The sequence below is a fragment of the Nematocida homosporus genome, assembly GCF_024244095.1.
Source record: "Nematocida homosporus strain JUm1504 chromosome Unknown 4560, whole genome shotgun sequence".
NCBI lineage: Eukaryota > Fungi > Microsporidia > Nematocida > Nematocida homosporus.
In genome coordinates, this window is record NW_026250654.1 from 18,355 (window position 1) to 35,198 (window position 16,844).

Sequence of the window (16,844 nt, forward strand, 5' to 3'; positions counted from 1 at the left end):
AACATTAGCCCCAATGCCTGAACACAAGTATCGACAGAATATTCAAGGCCCTCGAAATAGAGGATTCAGCCAAAGACAAGTTAAGGCGAAAAATCAAGCACAAGATGCACAAGCCATTTGTGATTTCTGTAAGGAAAAGGGCCATACCCATTGGCGCTGCCGATTGCGCGAAATTCAGGAAGAGAAAGCCATCATTGACTGTGAGTTTAGCAATGATGTCCAAAATAGTGCAGACCTGCAGGCAATACGACGGCAGTATATGGCACGTGCCGGACATCTGCTAGTCGAGGAAATTATGATCAAAGTGAAAGCATATGGTGATCAACTAAATGCACGAATTCTTCCCGTATCTATTCCAGTGATAAATTCACACGAGTTGGTTTCCAACTACCGCGGCCTATCTGCAAGTGCGCAACAGAAGATAGAGAAGTATTTGAGTGTCTATCTGCAGAAAGGATACATTAGTAATCTAACCGCCCGATCGAACTTTTTAACGTATCCCATGATAGTGCTTACTGTGGATGGGACTTCCCTGCTTGGTCTTTATCTTAATGCTTTGAATGCTCACGTAAAACCAATAGATATGCCGTTGCCAACTCGGGAGTCTTTGCTAGTAGGTGCTCGGGATATGGAAGTCTTTTCTCGGCTTCATTTAAAGGAGGCCATTTACAAGATTCCTATTGAGGAGCAGTGCTGGCACATGCTGGCTTTTAAGCTGGGAAAGCGGACGTATCAGTTCAAGGTCATGCCGCCTGGGTACAAGTACGCGAGGAATTACTTGCACTACTCAGTGGCCCATTCACTGAATAGTGATGACCAGCGGTGCACATCGGTATATTTGGACCAGATTTTAGTCTTCTCACCTACAATTGCCCAGCATACTAAGGATTTAGAAAAGGTGCTAGTTGCACTTAAAGGTACGGGCTTGGAAGTTGATAACCAGAAGTCGGTCTTTATGGTGCCGGAGCTTGATTTCATTGGCACACGAGTTACACACAACTTGGTGCTTCCTAAATCAGATATTGTGAAGAAGGTTTTGGCCTGTCCCACTCCAAACTGCACCACAGACATTCGCCGCTTTCTGGGTTTAGTTGGGTATCTTGCTCCGTACCTTGCCAATCGAATTGAGCTTCTGAAGCCGTTTTGTCCGTTCTTAAAACAAGATGCGGTCTTTGCTTGGAATAAAAGCTTCCAGGAGGCCTTTGAGGTAGCCAAAGTTGCAGTGCGCAATATATCTGGTCTATCTATTCCCGACCAGACCGTTGCCTTTAAGGCCCAAGTTACGTTTATGGACACGCACTGCCAAATAATTGTATCTCAATACTCGGCTGTGGTGTGCAATATTGAGAAAAGTCTATCCCCTTCTCTAGCGCGGCTTCCTCTTGTCGATAGAGAGCTGTATGCTATGCTGCTGACCACTTTGCGTCTCACTAGATATGTAGCTAATCCTAAGATAATCTTCCAGAACTGTTCAGCCATGGCTGTTAACAGGTACGTCCAGAAGAAACGGGCTGGCTCCAAAGCAATCACTAATCTGTACACGGCGATCTCTAATCTCAAGCAATCTCAGACCGCTATGGATAACGTTCCCATGCGACTAACCTTCGATATAACCCCTCCCAATACTAACATTTCCTAAAACGGACTAATGAAAATCCCAATCCAAACCCCAAAAACAACTCGACCTAATTTGCCTTATATGGAAAAAACAAAAGTATTTAGTTCAAATAAATGGTTAGATACTTAAGATAAATGGTAGTCCGTCCTAATGAAACTTTGTATAGTCTTGCCGATAAACTAGCGGATATCGACGAAAAAACCAGAGAATCCTCTAACCATATCTTATCAGCTAGGTATCTTCTTATTGACGAGAAAATACCTACTGTGTTCGACTACTGGGTGAAAGAGGCCAAAAACTACAGCCTTTTTGAAACTATCAAAAACATAACTCCAGCTAATGCCAGTATTCTCCAGCCTATTCTTTTAAACTCGATGTGTATTACAGAGAGTGCTGTCATAGAGATTCTTGATGGGTTGGTGGTGCATGATGGCCGTTTGGTGCCAGTTTCATCAGTAGTAGACTCGAATTCAAGTCTAGCTGATGACAGTTTGACTCGTCGTGATTCGGTTTCATCACGCCCGGGGTTATCTGATGTAGAAACCGATCCTCTTCTTAATCCTGGTCCAGCCCGAGCCCCTTCTAATCATGAGTTGCTCACAGCAGATAGGACCTCATCACCGGCCGACCCTGCTTTAGTTCAATCCTGTGCTGACCAAGCTCTATCCAACCGATCCCCATCCAATCTGTCTCTCACCAACATCTCACCAACCACGCCACCTACTGACCAGCATGCTGAGATAATCAACCTAGCCAACATCTCGCCCAGTACTCACTCCAGTCAAGATAATGATAACCCCATACCCACCAATGTTGCTCGACAGCACATTTATGTCAAACTATCGGCATACCTCTGGTCTGAGCTGACCTGCAGAGCCGGAATGTACATTTACGCCTACAACCAAAAGAAGAACTTCCCTATAAACCCTGCGAAGACGCTGGAGCAGATTTGGCGAGCCCTAAAGATTTCGGTGCATGTTCCCACCCAACTCAGTGTCCTTCATAAATGGGTAAGTTTAGGAATGCTTACTTCCAGCGCTTACCACGATGTCACTCCACTCACTTTAGAAGAGGTTTACGCGAAAATAGGGAAGCGAAACATTCCAGAGCTAGTGGACGAGTTGGGCTCAAAAATAAGCCTTGCTCTGTCCAAGGACATTCTGCCCTCCAAAAGCAGCTTGGCTTTGCTCAAGGGTATGCACGAGCATGCGGCCGAAATAGTCGCCTCTGAGCTCTTTGGCATCGAGCAAGAAGAATATATTCGGGCCGAGAAGGCTTTCCGTGAGCTAGCCAATCTCGCGCATAACACCAATACTAACCCCACGCTAGCCAAATCCATCGAAGCTACAGAAGCGGTTGAGGGGCCCACTGAGGCCCAGCTTGAGAATGAAGCGATAATACAGCAGTTTTTGGTCATGTATCAGAAAGCCCTGGAGGATGCTGATACCGGCGCGTTTGCTGCCAAGAGTGGTAAAGGCCGACAGCATCTGCATCGAGAGCAAACAACAGCGCAAATGATGCTAATTGGCTTGGGAGTGCAGCCTGATACAACTACTCTCGATCAAAGTCTGGTGGCTTTGCTGATAACTCGTTTTGCTCTGACTTTGATCATGGCGTCGTTAGTGGCAATGGAAAGTATTTTCTCGTTATTCCATCCATACGGCGCATGGTACATTGCAGACTGTGCATTTAAGGCAATTCTGGCTATTTTGGTAGCTGTTTTGATTAGTGTTCTTTTGCAGCTTGTGCAGCCTATTGATCAGCGTCGTGGGGTTATCAAAGCTATCAAAGAGCACTGGCTGCGAATTGGTCTGATCTTTTTGGGTGGGATGTGCATTGGCTTCCTGCTAAGCATTAAGTTTACCAATGATGTACAAAACATTATTCATGCAGTTCTTGGAGTCATATCTATGCTTGCGTTTGCCGGCTCTCAAATCATTGGATTTATCCTCAAGAAGAAGCACCGGCAGAAAATACGCGCTATAAACAAGCTTGGCTTGGCAGTGGCCGTACTTCTGTTGGTAGCACTGGCTAGTGCAGGGGTTATTTATCTTGTTCGGGCAATTCCCAGCCCGTCTCTGCAATCAGAGCAGCTAAGCTAACCCAATAACCCATCCAATAAACTAAACATAATGCCAAGCAGCTCATCTAATATTACAGCAATAACTCACCACACTACTAACATACTATCAACTTAACTTACTACTAACTTACTATCAACTTAACTTACTACTAACTTACTACCAATTCAACATATTACTAACTTACTACCAACTTAACACACTACTAACTCAATCCTAACTCAACTTAACACACTACTAACTCAATCCAACTCAACTCAATAACAACTTAACAAGATGATTATATATGGGTTTTTTGAAATTTTAGATTCAAAACATGGAACGCATAGATAAGACAAAAGCTATTTGTCTGGTGATTTGTATTGGCAGCGCTCTGGTAGTGCTTTGTGCTTTTGTGGTGCTAGAGCTAGTGGATCTCCACCCTAGTATGGTTAAAAACGCCAGAAACAGTTCGCCATCTAACATTTCGGCGGCGCCAATAACTTCAGCTAGCGAGTACGTTAAGAATGACGATAGTGTTTGGCAGAAAACCAGGAATAATGCTGAGACAAAAAGTAATCCTCTAGTCGCGATAGACAGCAAAAGCAAAACAGATGCTGGCCTAGCTACTGGTTTGATAAGTGCAAGTAATCCGTCGGCCAATCAAGCAATCATGAGAAGAGGCGGAATAATTAATCAGGGGTTTGATTATGAAAGTGGGGTAGATTTGAATCAAAACAACAACTTGCAAATTGATGCCGCACAACTCATTACAGTGTTTAACTACTTTATGTTTTCTCTTGAGCGCACGGCTTTGTTTCTGCCGGTCGACGCCGAGGAAAGCTATATCTACCGCGCCAACACGTTTGACTTGGGAGACTATGTGAACAAGGCCGTGCCACTTTCGAAAATTGGCACCACTTTCGCTGTGTCGTCGAATTCATCCAGTCCGCAAGCTGTGGTGATCTTTAAGGAAAGTTATGATATCTGCATTGATGCGAATAACTCGAATCTGAAAACACTGCTACAACATCGGGGTCAAATCAGCACAATCCAATGTCAAACCCTTATAGTGGTCTTTACGTGGGGGCAGAAGTGTCTTTGTGAAGGTCCAAATAAGGAGAACACCCAATCTCTGCTGGAGAAGGTGCTTGATCTTTTTGTATTTACGAATCTATGTTTCCTGGGCGCACCGTATACGTCCACGATGCCGGGCTATTTAGACCATATGATTTTCAAAAGGGTGCTTTATGAATCTAATTCGGTGGCCTATAGCCGCGATGTTATTGCGGAGCCGGTTGATGTCGACTCCGCTCCGGTTGCGTCTAGCTTACTTCCTGCAACTACATCCGACCCAACGTCAGCTTCCACTCCACAACCTGTCCGGCTGTCTGACTTGGCAAGTAAGTTTGGGTTGAATGGGCAGTATCAGATTAGCATTGTGGCCAGGGAAACTATCGAGTCCGCAATAATTCAGGAGCGTACTTGCAATAAGCTCTGCTTTGATAATGTCTGTTTGTGTTTTATATGTATAACCTGTTGTAAAGAAGACATATTTGATATAACCAATCGGGCCCAGACACTGTCCTATCGAAATGTACAGGTCATGCATGACGACACCTGCCAATCTATACACCAATCTTTCCCAGAGATGACCACTTTTATTGTTGATGGGTTGAAGATAAATGACCCGAAGTTAGACCAAAAGAAGAAAGTAAAGAATGCCGTTACTTTTTTGACCGATCAAATCAAGAATCTGAAGCCGAAAATGCACATCATCCAACTCACTAACATTACCCAGTCCTTACAAATAGATGACTTGACTGAAGCTATTACCAACCTAGCTCAGCAAACATCGGTCAACAATCTGGCTTTAGATTGGCCGATTATTTTTCAGTCAAGCCTGCAATCATGGCTGTCTGACTGCAGAATAACCGTCCACCAGCACTTGATTATAACGAATCTTGATCTAGGAACGGACGGATATACGCACAACGGTGTTTTGGTACAAATCCATGAGTTTGAATGCAAATTTGGCTTTTATATGGCAGGTGGGAAGGTTATTTTGATCTTCAAGCCCAGTATTAGGGCTTATACTGCCTCGCCGCCTGGGGCGATCTGGAGTGTTTCGTGGTCCGACCGTTGGGTGGCGGGCCATACTTATCTCGAGCTTTTCTACTCGCCGCCGGCCTTCTTAGTTCTTAAATGGCCCATTGCCGACCCAGATACCATGATATACACCCGGCGGGTCATTTGCGATACGATGAGTAAGAATCAAATGATACAAGGGGGAAGGACAACGAATGTGGTCTGGTGTGCCCACCACCACAAGATGTCCATGGACACTGTTTGGGCTACTGCTAAGTCTGTTGCCAATGGCGTTGTCTCGGCCGGCAGCTCTATCTGGAAGGCAACTCAGGAAAGCCTTCTGGTTGAAGTATTGGCCGGTTACTGGGCGAGTAATGAAAGCAAGAAAGCTGACTCAACGTCTAGTACCAGCTAACTGCGGCCGGGCACATAAGACCACTTGCTTGTCTGTTTTTGGGCCACCTGATCGCAACTATTATTATATCTACCTACAGTTGCACTCAAACAAATAAAACATCTTCAAATTGCTAATTAAGTTGGGTTGAGTTAGTATTAAGTTGGGTTGGGTTGAGTGGGTATATGGTTTGGGTTGAGTGAGTATTGAGTTATGTTGAGTGGGTATTTATTGTATTATGTTATTGTGCTGTTAGTAGATAACAACTGTAATGCTGTCATACGATTATTAAATAACACCACACTACTGCCAACCTAATACTGCGCTGAAACTTTTCGAAATACTAACTCAATTAACACAATAATTGTTAAAATGAGATAACCAACTTAAAATATTTTATCTTTAGATAGCATGCGTAAAGGAATTATATCTAAAACTAGGCTGCTTTGGGTTTGTATTGGCATTTTGGCGGTTGTGGCCATGGCTGTTGTTTGTTGTTTGTTGTATTGGAGCTTCGGAGCTGACGAAAATGCTGAATACGTCTTCCCCCCTGAAGATCTAGCTATCAAGCAACAAGCTAGAAGGTTAGTTGACTCGTATGTTTCTGCTGATTTGAAAAGTGACTCTATCAAGATCACAAAAGCGTTGAGAGAACTAAATATGTGTATTTGTCTGCCTGACCGTCGCAAAACAACGTGTGGGTGTGTGACAGTCAAGTTTGCGTTGTGCTCAGTAGGGAAGTACTGCGTTCTGATCTCTGAATCAGTAGTGGCCCGCGCTCAACGCGAGCTTTATGTCAACTTTTCAGAGGAGTGGGATGTGAATAAGTACGAGGAGCTCTATGCAACTCTTCAGCTCATTGATACTATCGCTATGTCCGTCTCAGAAGACATTGTCCTTTTTGAAAAGGTGTATTTGAAAGATCTCCAGCTCGAGCATGGGTTGAACGCTATTCTATCAGTCTTGACTTTGCTTAGAGTCATTCAAGCCAAGGAAACATATATCTCGATTGCTGGCGAACCGTCAGAGTATCTAGATGCTGATATGGAAGCAAGTGTGATATCTTCTTTGGAAGCTCCGCGTAACGAAAATCGAAGCGTCGGGCTGACCTTTGCTACTGGCAATCCGTATCAAGTGCATTTTGCCCGGCTTTTTTGGTCACAACTGCCTGTGTGTAGTCTTTCTCTGCTATGCCAAACACCCGAGCTAGTGGAATATCTCAGCGATGTCAACTGGAGCAACAACTTTAATCTGGAGCTTAAGCTAACTAAAGATGCCCAGGTGACAATGGAGCCATTGCGAATGAAGTGTATCGATGAAGACCTGGTTTGTAGCAATCTCACTATCCGAATGGTTGGGGAGGATGTGACTGATGACTCCGTGAAATGGGAAAGGAAAGTGCGATTCCTGAAGGAGTTCTTGAGACCAATTCCGACTAAAGAACTCACCCCTCGGTCTCTCTGCACCACTTTAGCAATTGATTATAGACTGTTCTTATACGCGCATGATACGCATATGCCAGCTTGGGCCTGTGGTGCGGTTGATGAGCTGGACTTGTTGGAAGTTCCCACCAATACTGTGGATATCCACACTAGCCCGAACTTCCAGCCGCTATCTCAGGGTAAGTTTTCTTTTTGGGTAATGAAGAAGTTCCGAATGCACGGCCCCCGCATATCAAGCGATGACTCTATTGGCCGCGAGCTCAAAAACGGTATACCCACCACCATGGCTAAAGAGCACTTCCCCTGGGTCCGGCTGCCAACTCCGCCCAGTTGGTTTTCTAGTTTGTTCTCCTAGTAATCAAATGATATATTTGCCATTGGAATAGCACATGCATCTACTATTTAAGTGGCTGGATAATTAGATATCTGAAAAAGTATCATTGTTTTGAAAATACCAACTAAGATCACAATAGTTTCTTTGCAAAATATATCAAGGGCGAGTTTTCACAATTATTCATTCGATTGGGTGCTTCAGAACTGTTTACATAGAAAAGAAGATGTGGCTTAGCTAGTATTTGGTGTTGGTTTGTATTGGGTTAGTATTTGGTTGTTGTCTAAGAGGCATTCTAGCCTGGCTATACCAAGGGACGCCAAGAGGCAAGGACTGTGTGCCAATACTTCCTCGACATTTATCGATCTATTCAAGCATTTAGAGCGTAGTTGCCCAAGGCCAAGATGCCGGCTTGGCAAATGTCTCTGCCATACGATTACAGTAGATAAGAAACAGAAGTGCCGTATTCAGCTGGACGAAAAGGAAGTCATTATTATACCGTCGGGATGGCAGGCAAACACTATGCAGCATGTTTATCACAACTGTCCATGGTTGGGTGCATACAAATACCGAACATACCCCGTATTATTGAAATAAATTTGGGAGTTGGCGAGGTTAGTATTTGGTACTAGTGTTAAATCTGTTGAGGCTTATCCAGACACCTCATCTGGTCTTTTTGTCTTTGTTTGGTCATTGGCCGCGGACTTTTAGTGCTGAATTGGGTTAGTATTTGATATAGTTGAAGCAGCAAATGAATGTTTTTGAAAATCAATTGGTCCCGCGATGAGGGCAGCTTAGTATTGGGTTGGTTTGGGTTGTGTTGGTATTGTGTTAGTGTAATGCTATCATACGGCCACCACCCAATACTAACCCAATACTAATACAATACTAATACAATACTAATACAATGCCAATACAATACCAATACGATCAACTTAATTACTGGCAAGCTACTCACCACTTGGTACTAAACTAATACTAACTTAGTACTAAACTAATGCCAACTTAATATGACGTCATCTTACTCCACCACACTCTTATTGACTTAATAAATGGTGCCCACACTTATCTCAAGGAATATCTTTAATAGAGGATGTATCGGCTAAGATGGTCTTCGTATTGGGTTAGGGTTGAGTTGAGTTGGGTTCGATTAGAATACGAACCCAATCCTTGATCACCAAAGTGAAGCCATACTAACCCAATTGATTCTTTTATATGATACTGAATAATTGGTAGAAGTCTTTCCTTATTTGGTCATGGCCATATAAGCCACCAAACAATGTGATGGGGATTATAATGTATGAACATCTGCTAACCCAAACAGGCAATAAGTCTCAGTCTTGTTACGTGAAGTTAAGCCGAGTACAATCCACAACAGGAATGCTCTGCAGAATTGAGCTTTGGCTAGAGCTGTTGAATAGCACGACCATTAAAAGACTGGCTGTGCTGCTGCTGTTTATTTCTTATGTGATCGCGACCCTGGCTTCAGTAGATAACACCGGCCATGATTATAACACCGCTTCTGTCGGAACACCTAGTGTTGGTGTAGCGCAGGATGAGGCTGGTATCTTTTATCCCAAAAACATAGCTGAGATCAAGAAAATAGTAAGTCTAGCCCAGCAAGAGAAAAAGAAGATCTATCTAGTTGGGAGCGGTCTTACACAGAGTTTTACCCGGGCCAAAGAACTGGGCTTTATGCTAATTAATCTCAAAGGACTGAACAAGATCGTGATCGATGCAAAAGCAAAGACGGCCCAAGTCTTTGGGAATGTTACTTTTCAGGAAGTCGAGCAACAAGCCAATGCGTATGCATTAGCGACTAAGGTCAGACCAACAGCTAACATATTCGTCGTGCTGGCCTCTATTAGCACGAATGTGCACGGCTGGGACCATAAAAACGGCTGTATTGGCAGCACAATTCAAACCATCCATGCGCTGGACTCGACAGGTCAAGAGTTAGTACTGCCCAAAGGGTCAGCTCAGTTTAAAGAGTGTGTGGGGTCTTTTGGAAGCATTTATATGCTCTATGGAGCCGTGATTGAACTAACGGACAACTTGCTGTTGGCTAAAGTGGCCACGACTTACCCGCGATTGGAAGAGGCTTTAGATGAGTTTCCTAAACAAACGGACAACGTGGAAATGGCTCTAATAAATGTATGCCGCCACAAGTACTACTTGGTGCGGTTTATGCCGGCTTCAAAGGGGGCCAAGGTTTCCAATCGCTCGAAAAAGATAGTTCAGATTCTGCCCTTCATTGAAAAGGTGCTTATTGATTTGGCCCGGCTGATCGAGTGGACAGGACTTCGGTCGTATGTTGAGCGTCTTTATGAAAAGGCTGTGACTTTCAATTGGATAAAAAGCCGTCAGCACTTGCGCAATGAGTTTATGAATGTGAATCTTAACGCGACCAAGAAGCCGTTCAAAGGCATGCTACATCGGCACGCGTTTGGGCGTGCTGAGTATCTTGTCAAACAAGAGAATTTGGACGCGCTAGTCACATTAATCAAGAAGGAGTATGAGAGGCTTTTTCTGCTCAGTGCAACTATCCGATTTGTGAAGGCTGATACAAACTCCTACTGCCCATATGCCAACGCCGATATGTATGCCTTAGAGATCTGCTGGGAGCAGCGAGAAGGTGAGGCGCCCGCACTAGAGAGTCGCATGCGCAACACTCGTATTTTAGAGTTTTTGACTAAACACGACGGCCGGTTCAATCCAGCTTACCCAAGCGACCCCGAAGACATCGTTGACTTTTATCCGCCTCTAGCCCACATGATTTACGAACGTAACTCAATCTTCTCTTCTCCGATTGCAGAGGCTATTAAAAAGCTGGTACATGCTCGTATGTCTTCCAGCTCAACCCCAGGTAACCCAGCATCAACCAAACGCCAACCCAATCAACCAAGATGATTTAGGTAAGAATTTCCTTTTATAGTAATTTGTTGTAAAAACGGTACTTTATTTTTTACCCCCTATCATATCAATATTAGGTTAGGTGGCCGTTGGGCTCAACTGCATCTGCAGTGTTTCCAGAATAAATGAATTTGATTGTTAACATGAAGATATATTTTACTATTTTGTGCACTATCACAATAGATTGTGCTATCTGTTGATAGAGTTTACCCAATAGGAAATGTTTTATGTATTTATAGGTTTTATTATAACCATTTAATAATGAGCATGGATACTTTTGTTACGAGATGTACGAATATATTCGTTAAACACAAATCAACTGAACCTTCTAATGTTGAGGTAAAACAGCCGGCCACTAAATCAATAAACCGTTGGGTTATTGGAGTGATGCTGGGTATTTGGTCTGTTGTAATGATGGGATTAGTGTTAATAACTTTGTCTGCAGCGAAACTTATTGACCGAGCAATCCAGACACATGACCTGGCTAATCTTAAATCTGCTAGTCTCCAGTTTACTATAATTGGTGTTGCCCTGTGCATTGTTTGGGTAGTTGGAGTGAGCTATGTGGTCTTCCAGTTTTTGAGGGCCAAACGAGATGCTAAGTTACAAGGAGCTGAACAAGATATCAGTCAGGCACGTCGCAGGAAGATGCACTGGATTGTTATAGCCCTAATTGCCCTTGCAACCATAGCACTTATCACCTGGGGAGTCGTGCTGTCCAACCATATTGGAATGAGCTGGGAAATGTGGCGGGCTGTCTTATGGCCAACCCAACAACACTTTGATGAAGCTATAACTAAGTTCAAGGGCAGCACTATCCAGTCAAGCAATCAGCCCCTTGATGGGATAGCAAGCCGTCTGCCTCGATCGGTCAACCAGAACCTTAGTATGACGCAGGTCAACAACCAAGTCTTGATCTATGATTCTATGACACTAAAGACATCAAAGGTTACATTGCCCTTGATAGGAAAGAGAACGGCGAACTAGTGATTGAGCGGGTTTGGGCCGGCTATTTTATAGCAGTCCAATGAGAAACAACCCTAGCCAAATGCTTGTTAAATTCGGGGCTTGAGAGCTACTTGTGGCACCTGAAGAGGCGTCAGCGAGTGAGCGGGAGAGAGGGCGGAGAAAGGCACTAGGGAAGAGCTTGGCGGCAACTTTATCATACCAAGGCGTGGTCGATGGCAAAGTAATAGATGATTCGAATAAGTCTCTTCTTTGTACGGCAATCATGGGGTCAAAGCAGTAGGCTTTGAAATCTGGGTCATCTCGAAATGCTGTTTCAATGATCAGATCTACAGGACGACCAGGGCAATCTTTTTTATCTATTGCCTCAGCGATCTTGTGCGCACTTTTGGATCCATTTACTAAATATGCGTGCAGACAGGCTTGGTATTTCCCAGCCCGTAGATGCTTATTGGCCGGATGACCCCACCAAGCCGTATGAAACATGCCGCCAAGAAGAATAATATCCCAGTGGTCAGGCGGATTAGCCAGAGCCTCTTCAATCTTAGCCACGAAAAGAGTATCAAGATCAATGTCGTCCTCAAGAATTAGAACGGGTTTAGTGCTGTCGGACATGGCTACTGTCTTCAAGACGAGCAAGTGGCTAAGGTGGCAGCCGGCCCGGCCTGCGTTTGCAGCATTGATTCGAGAACGAATAGAACGGTTGGTTGGTCGGATTGGCATGCCATTAGAGTACTCCTGAAGAGTTTTAGTGCGCGCATAAATCTCCTGGCCATCAACCGCGTTGAACCGAATAAACGAACAGTTTGCGTAGTTGAGCATGCGCTCAATATACTGCTTTTTAGATGTATGCTTCGCCAAATTGATATAGACAATGTCGAAGCTTTTGTTGGCCGGTGTTTCCTTGCTTAAGATCATACTCAAACATAACAAAGCCAAGAGAAGTACATTCATTGCGCGGATTTGTGATGTTTACACAAAAAATGAATATGTGTTTGATCAGGTGAGCTTATTTGCTATTGAATTGGTATTGTGTTGGTATTGTGTTGATATTGGGTTGATATTGTGTAGATATTGGGTTAGTATTGTGTTGATCTTGGGTAGTGGTCGTATTCCGGCATTACACTGGGTATCCGGCTGTTAATGGGTTGTAGAGGTATTACGCCTTCCGAACAGCGACATTCTACTAACCCAATAGACATATTGTGTTGGTATTGAGTTGAGTTGAGTTAGTATTCAGTTAGATTTGAATTAAAAACTAAACTCAATTCTAACCCAATTCAAAGTGAGTAGTTTTGAAAAGAGAAGGGTTATGTTTTAGTTTTAGAATATGATATTGAGTTGGTATTATGTTGGTTTGGTATTATGTTAATATTAGATTGAGTTAGGTTAAGTTAAGTTAAGATATGGTGTGGTGTGGTGTAGTGTAGTGTAGTGTAGTGTGGTATTGGGTGAGTTAAATGAAGATGGAAAGACAAAGGAATGATGGGGTGGGTAAAATGAAGAGATCTCTTTGTTGTGTTGGTATCAAGTAACTCCTATTGAGTTAGTATTGGGTTAGTATCTGATGATTGTGCTTGTTTTGGACAGGCCATGAAACTACAACGTATTTATTAAATCCATTCTTATTTATGCCTTATAATCTAATCTAGACTATAATGTAAAATAAGCTGCCCAAATAGATATGGCCAACTAAGGCCAAATCTTGTACGAACCATTTTGTGACAATTATGGCATACAATAGCTGGGATAATCTTAGTTTGGGTTGGATAGTGATGGTTGATTTTGAAATTTAATAAAATATAGGAGATAAGAAATAAATAGATAATTGGAATGAGTTTGAAGTGTGTATTATTAATGAGAACCTGTTGTATTCTGGCCGTACTGAGTGTGTTGTTGGGTGGTGCAGATAGCAAACCAAACCAACCCGATAGTGACCAACAGAAGCTCAAAATAATAGCCGCCTTAACAGAACTTGGGGTAATTAATGAAACAACGGATTACACTTTGGCAGAATCTGACGAGCCAAGTCTTGATGCGGAAGCCACCCGATGGGACCTTAAGCTCAACTCAAAGAAAGCACCAACAAATAATGTTTGTCTTATTGGCTTGGGTATATGCCCAATACTAGGCACTCCATCCGATGCATTGCAAAGTTTCATAGCAGATTCGAATTCGGAAAAGCTGGTCGTAGACAGTAGAACAAAGGATCTATTTGCGACTGGGAAGGCAATGTCCAAAACATCCAAGCCGATAAAAGCATTCGTATACTTACTCAACGCCAAGCGTTCCTTTGCCATCAAAATAATGTTTAGGGACCTTACACTCCCAAAGACCTGCCCAGTTTTACAGCACAATACTCACTTCGTGTCTGCCGATATTTCCAATACCATAATATCGCTTTCTTGGTCAATTAACATACTAGACGATGCCAAGTATTGGAGGAAAGTACTTAGAAAGATTGAGACGATCTTTATTGACAAACAGAATAGCATAACCAAATCCATACCAGAAGTAAAACAAATGCAGACCAAGCAAAGAGCAGATATAATAGCACTCAAGAACAGAACAATCGCTATTTTAAAAGACTTCGGGTTAATTAGCGAGTCAGTACCATATAATTTGATTCAATTGCCTAGTCCAAGTGAGATACACAACGATGTTATTTGGAAACTTAGCTTCGACACAAAGAACTCTGATCAACTTGTAGACAGTTTTTATATCCACCTATCTTCTTATTGTGCTGTTCGTGAGCTCATCTATCCAGAGAAACACTCTATAGAGTTATCGACAGTTCTACAACCGACGACAAGTTGGACAATTAGAGGACTAACAACAACTGACAAGAATTCCAGCCAAATACGCTTATTGGCTTCTCTGTTACAAGCTAAGCTCCTTCATGGGGTTGTAATCCAAACCAGCATGGACCTCCTGAAAACCACCACAGCTTCAAATCCCAGTACTTTGTCCGCGGCCAAGAATATGCCAGATAAGCCGATGGTTTATGAGCTTAGCTGGGCTTTTACCATAACATACAACCTCAAAGAGTGGGGATCAATAATTAAAAAGGCCAAACAAGAGCACAAACTGGCAATACAGGTCAAAAAGTAAAACACAAATCAAGTCAAATCAAACCAAACACAAACACAACTTAACCCAATAAAGGCTTATCTTTTGATTTTGACATTAAGTAAAGCAAGGTTATCGTATTAATTTGAATTGGGTTAGTAGTTGGATTGAGTTAAGTTGGGTTAGGATGGTTTGTGGAAGAGAAGAGTGAGATAGTCAGATTGGGTTAGTATTGAGATTGAAAAGATCAAAAAGGTCTAGGGATGCTGAGATAGCAAATTAAAAAGCTAGAAGAGATAGAAAATTCGCATGTTCAAGTTCTTAAAAGCAATACGTGTTAGGAGATCTTATCTTGGGTTAGTATTGGTTAGTGTTTCGTTATTTGGAATGTATTGGTTGGAGTGGCAGGACATGAAGGTGGCCTGTAGTGATGCAGAGCATCCAGAGCATATAAAGCAGCCGAGCTCTTCTCTCGCTAACCCAATACCAGCCCAGACGAGAAGAATCATGAAAGTAGACCCAGTAGATTCCGCAATGCAAGTAGAAGAGAAAAAGGCGCCCACCCCGCCCACTTCATTCATCATACTACCGCCTGAGCCCACCACACCAACCCAAACACCACCTAATCCAAAAACGCCCGTACAAGCACTGCCTGTATTCAGAACATTACCATCGGAAGCCAAACCAATAATCACGCAACTACAGCATCTACAGCTGATTAAAGACCCGCTCGACCACACCTGGATATCCCTCCAAACCCGCAATACAACCGGCTGGATTCTTGTACTTAGTCCGGAGCAAATGGCTCTAAATAATGAACCGGCCCATCTACCACCCCAAAACATTACTATTCCTGAGTCGTGGAAAGAAAACGAGTACAACAACTGCTTCGAGGACTTGGCTCCCCTGCGGAAGATCACAAGCCAGGCGCCCGTAGTTGTTCGAGGCCTACGGTTAGAGTATGGCCAGGCATCTTTTAAGTTGCTTCTTCTGTTGCTGCGCATTCTAAGCATGTTTCGAGTAGAAATACATCTGTACGGCCACCTCCAGCTAGACGAAAGCCTTCAGACCGAGCAGATACTGGTCAGCCTGGCGTACTTACTCAACGGCCTCCCAGAAAACATAAGCGCCCGAAAGACTCTTTTGCAAATGCATACGACAAATACCATCGAGTACTGGAGAGAGATTCTCAAATTAGTCATCCAGACGTACAAAGATTTAGAATTAAGAAAGTATCCTGTTAAGTTTAAATAGGTTTAAGTAGGTTGATATGTAGTGAAATGGATTGAGTTAGTATTGGATTGAGTTAGTGTGGTGTCCTCTCCGGCCTCCACCTCAAAGTGAGTTATCTACAGGGGCAAAGTTCTGGAATACTTATCGGCTTGACACTGATCGCAGCGAACGCGATTAAATCTTGAATTAGAAATCACAATCTCAGATTAGTATTTATATTATGAGTTTGCAGACTATCTCAAGATGACGTACGATAACGAGAACCTAAGCTATACCAACTCAATACTAACCACTTCAAAATCGGTCTTTAGTCGAATATGTATGGTTGAAAGGTACTATCCCTTCCCCGGGGCACGACAGTTAGTATTGGATTGGGTTAGTATTGGGATGGGTGATTGACTTGAGTAAATTGGCACAAATGGAGTGAGGATGAAATCTTGCAGATAAAGATTGCAAGGGCCAAATTGAACAGATCAAAGTTGTTAAAATAAAATTACGAGATTAACAATATAGTGTTAGGTGATGAGTTATGTGGTGGGGAGGCATTAGTGGGTTTCAGGTGCGGAGATAGAGTGGTATATTCCTGTTCTGGCAACTCAACTAAACTTAACTTAAGTGGTGGTGAGAAAAAGGGCTATAAGAAGAGTCAGCAAATGGAGTAAGTTGAGATGGGTTAGGTGACATAAATCAAATTGATAAGAGTGGTATAAGGAAGTATTTGAGGTAGCAA

General features: G+C 43.1%; 9 protein-coding genes across 9 annotated transcripts; 8 read left to right on the forward strand and 1 right to left on the reverse strand.

Annotated features, from left to right (window-relative positions):
- Positions 1-13: 13 nt before the first annotated feature.
- On the forward strand, positions 14-1,639 carry NEHOM01_1882 (uncharacterized protein; the record flags this gene model as incomplete). Its single annotated transcript, XM_051490760.1, has 1 exon — positions 14-1,639. One exon carries the CDS (start codon positions 14-16, stop codon positions 1,637-1,639), a length of 1,626 nt encoding a protein of 541 aa, XP_051346720.1.
- Positions 1,640-1,752: 113 nt separating this feature from the next.
- NEHOM01_1883 (uncharacterized protein) lies at positions 1,753-3,720 on the forward strand (the record flags this gene model as incomplete). Its single annotated transcript, XM_051490761.1, has 1 exon — positions 1,753-3,720. One exon carries the CDS (start codon positions 1,753-1,755, stop codon positions 3,718-3,720), a length of 1,968 nt encoding a protein of 655 aa, XP_051346721.1.
- Positions 3,721-4,015: 295 nt separating this feature from the next.
- Positions 4,016-6,181, forward strand: NEHOM01_1884 (uncharacterized protein; the record flags this gene model as incomplete). Its single annotated transcript, XM_051490762.1, has 1 exon — positions 4,016-6,181. The coding sequence occupies one exon, from the start codon at positions 4,016-4,018 to the stop codon at positions 6,179-6,181; it is 2,166 nt and encodes a 721-aa protein (XP_051346722.1).
- A 390-nt stretch (positions 6,182-6,571) lies between these two features.
- Positions 6,572-7,957, forward strand: NEHOM01_1885 (uncharacterized protein; the record flags this gene model as incomplete). Its single annotated transcript, XM_051490763.1, has 1 exon — positions 6,572-7,957. The coding sequence occupies one exon, from the start codon at positions 6,572-6,574 to the stop codon at positions 7,955-7,957; it is 1,386 nt and encodes a 461-aa protein (XP_051346723.1).
- Positions 7,958-9,217: 1,260 nt separating this feature from the next.
- Positions 9,218-10,843, forward strand: NEHOM01_1886 (uncharacterized protein; the record flags this gene model as incomplete). The annotated part of the gene is made up of 1 exon (XM_051490764.1): positions 9,218-10,843. The coding sequence occupies one exon, from the start codon at positions 9,218-9,220 to the stop codon at positions 10,841-10,843; it is 1,626 nt and encodes a 541-aa protein (XP_051346724.1).
- Positions 10,844-11,107: 264 nt separating this feature from the next.
- On the forward strand, positions 11,108-11,833 carry NEHOM01_1887 (uncharacterized protein; the record flags this gene model as incomplete). The annotated part of the gene is made up of 1 exon (XM_051490765.1): positions 11,108-11,833. One exon carries the CDS (start codon positions 11,108-11,110, stop codon positions 11,831-11,833), a length of 726 nt encoding a protein of 241 aa, XP_051346725.1.
- Positions 11,834-11,860: 27 nt separating this feature from the next.
- On the reverse strand, positions 11,861-12,730 carry NEHOM01_1888 (uncharacterized protein; the record flags this gene model as incomplete). Its single annotated transcript, XM_051490766.1, has 1 exon — positions 11,861-12,730. One exon carries the CDS (start codon positions 12,728-12,730, stop codon positions 11,861-11,863), a length of 870 nt encoding a protein of 289 aa, XP_051346726.1.
- A 915-nt stretch (positions 12,731-13,645) lies between these two features.
- Positions 13,646-14,923, forward strand: NEHOM01_1889 (uncharacterized protein; the record flags this gene model as incomplete). Its single annotated transcript, XM_051490767.1, has 1 exon — positions 13,646-14,923. The coding sequence occupies one exon, from the start codon at positions 13,646-13,648 to the stop codon at positions 14,921-14,923; it is 1,278 nt and encodes a 425-aa protein (XP_051346727.1).
- Positions 14,924-15,190: 267 nt separating this feature from the next.
- On the forward strand, positions 15,191-16,135 carry NEHOM01_1890 (uncharacterized protein; the record flags this gene model as incomplete). Its single annotated transcript, XM_051490768.1, has 1 exon — positions 15,191-16,135. The coding sequence occupies one exon, from the start codon at positions 15,191-15,193 to the stop codon at positions 16,133-16,135; it is 945 nt and encodes a 314-aa protein (XP_051346728.1).
- Between the last annotated feature and the right edge of the window lie 709 nt (positions 16,136-16,844).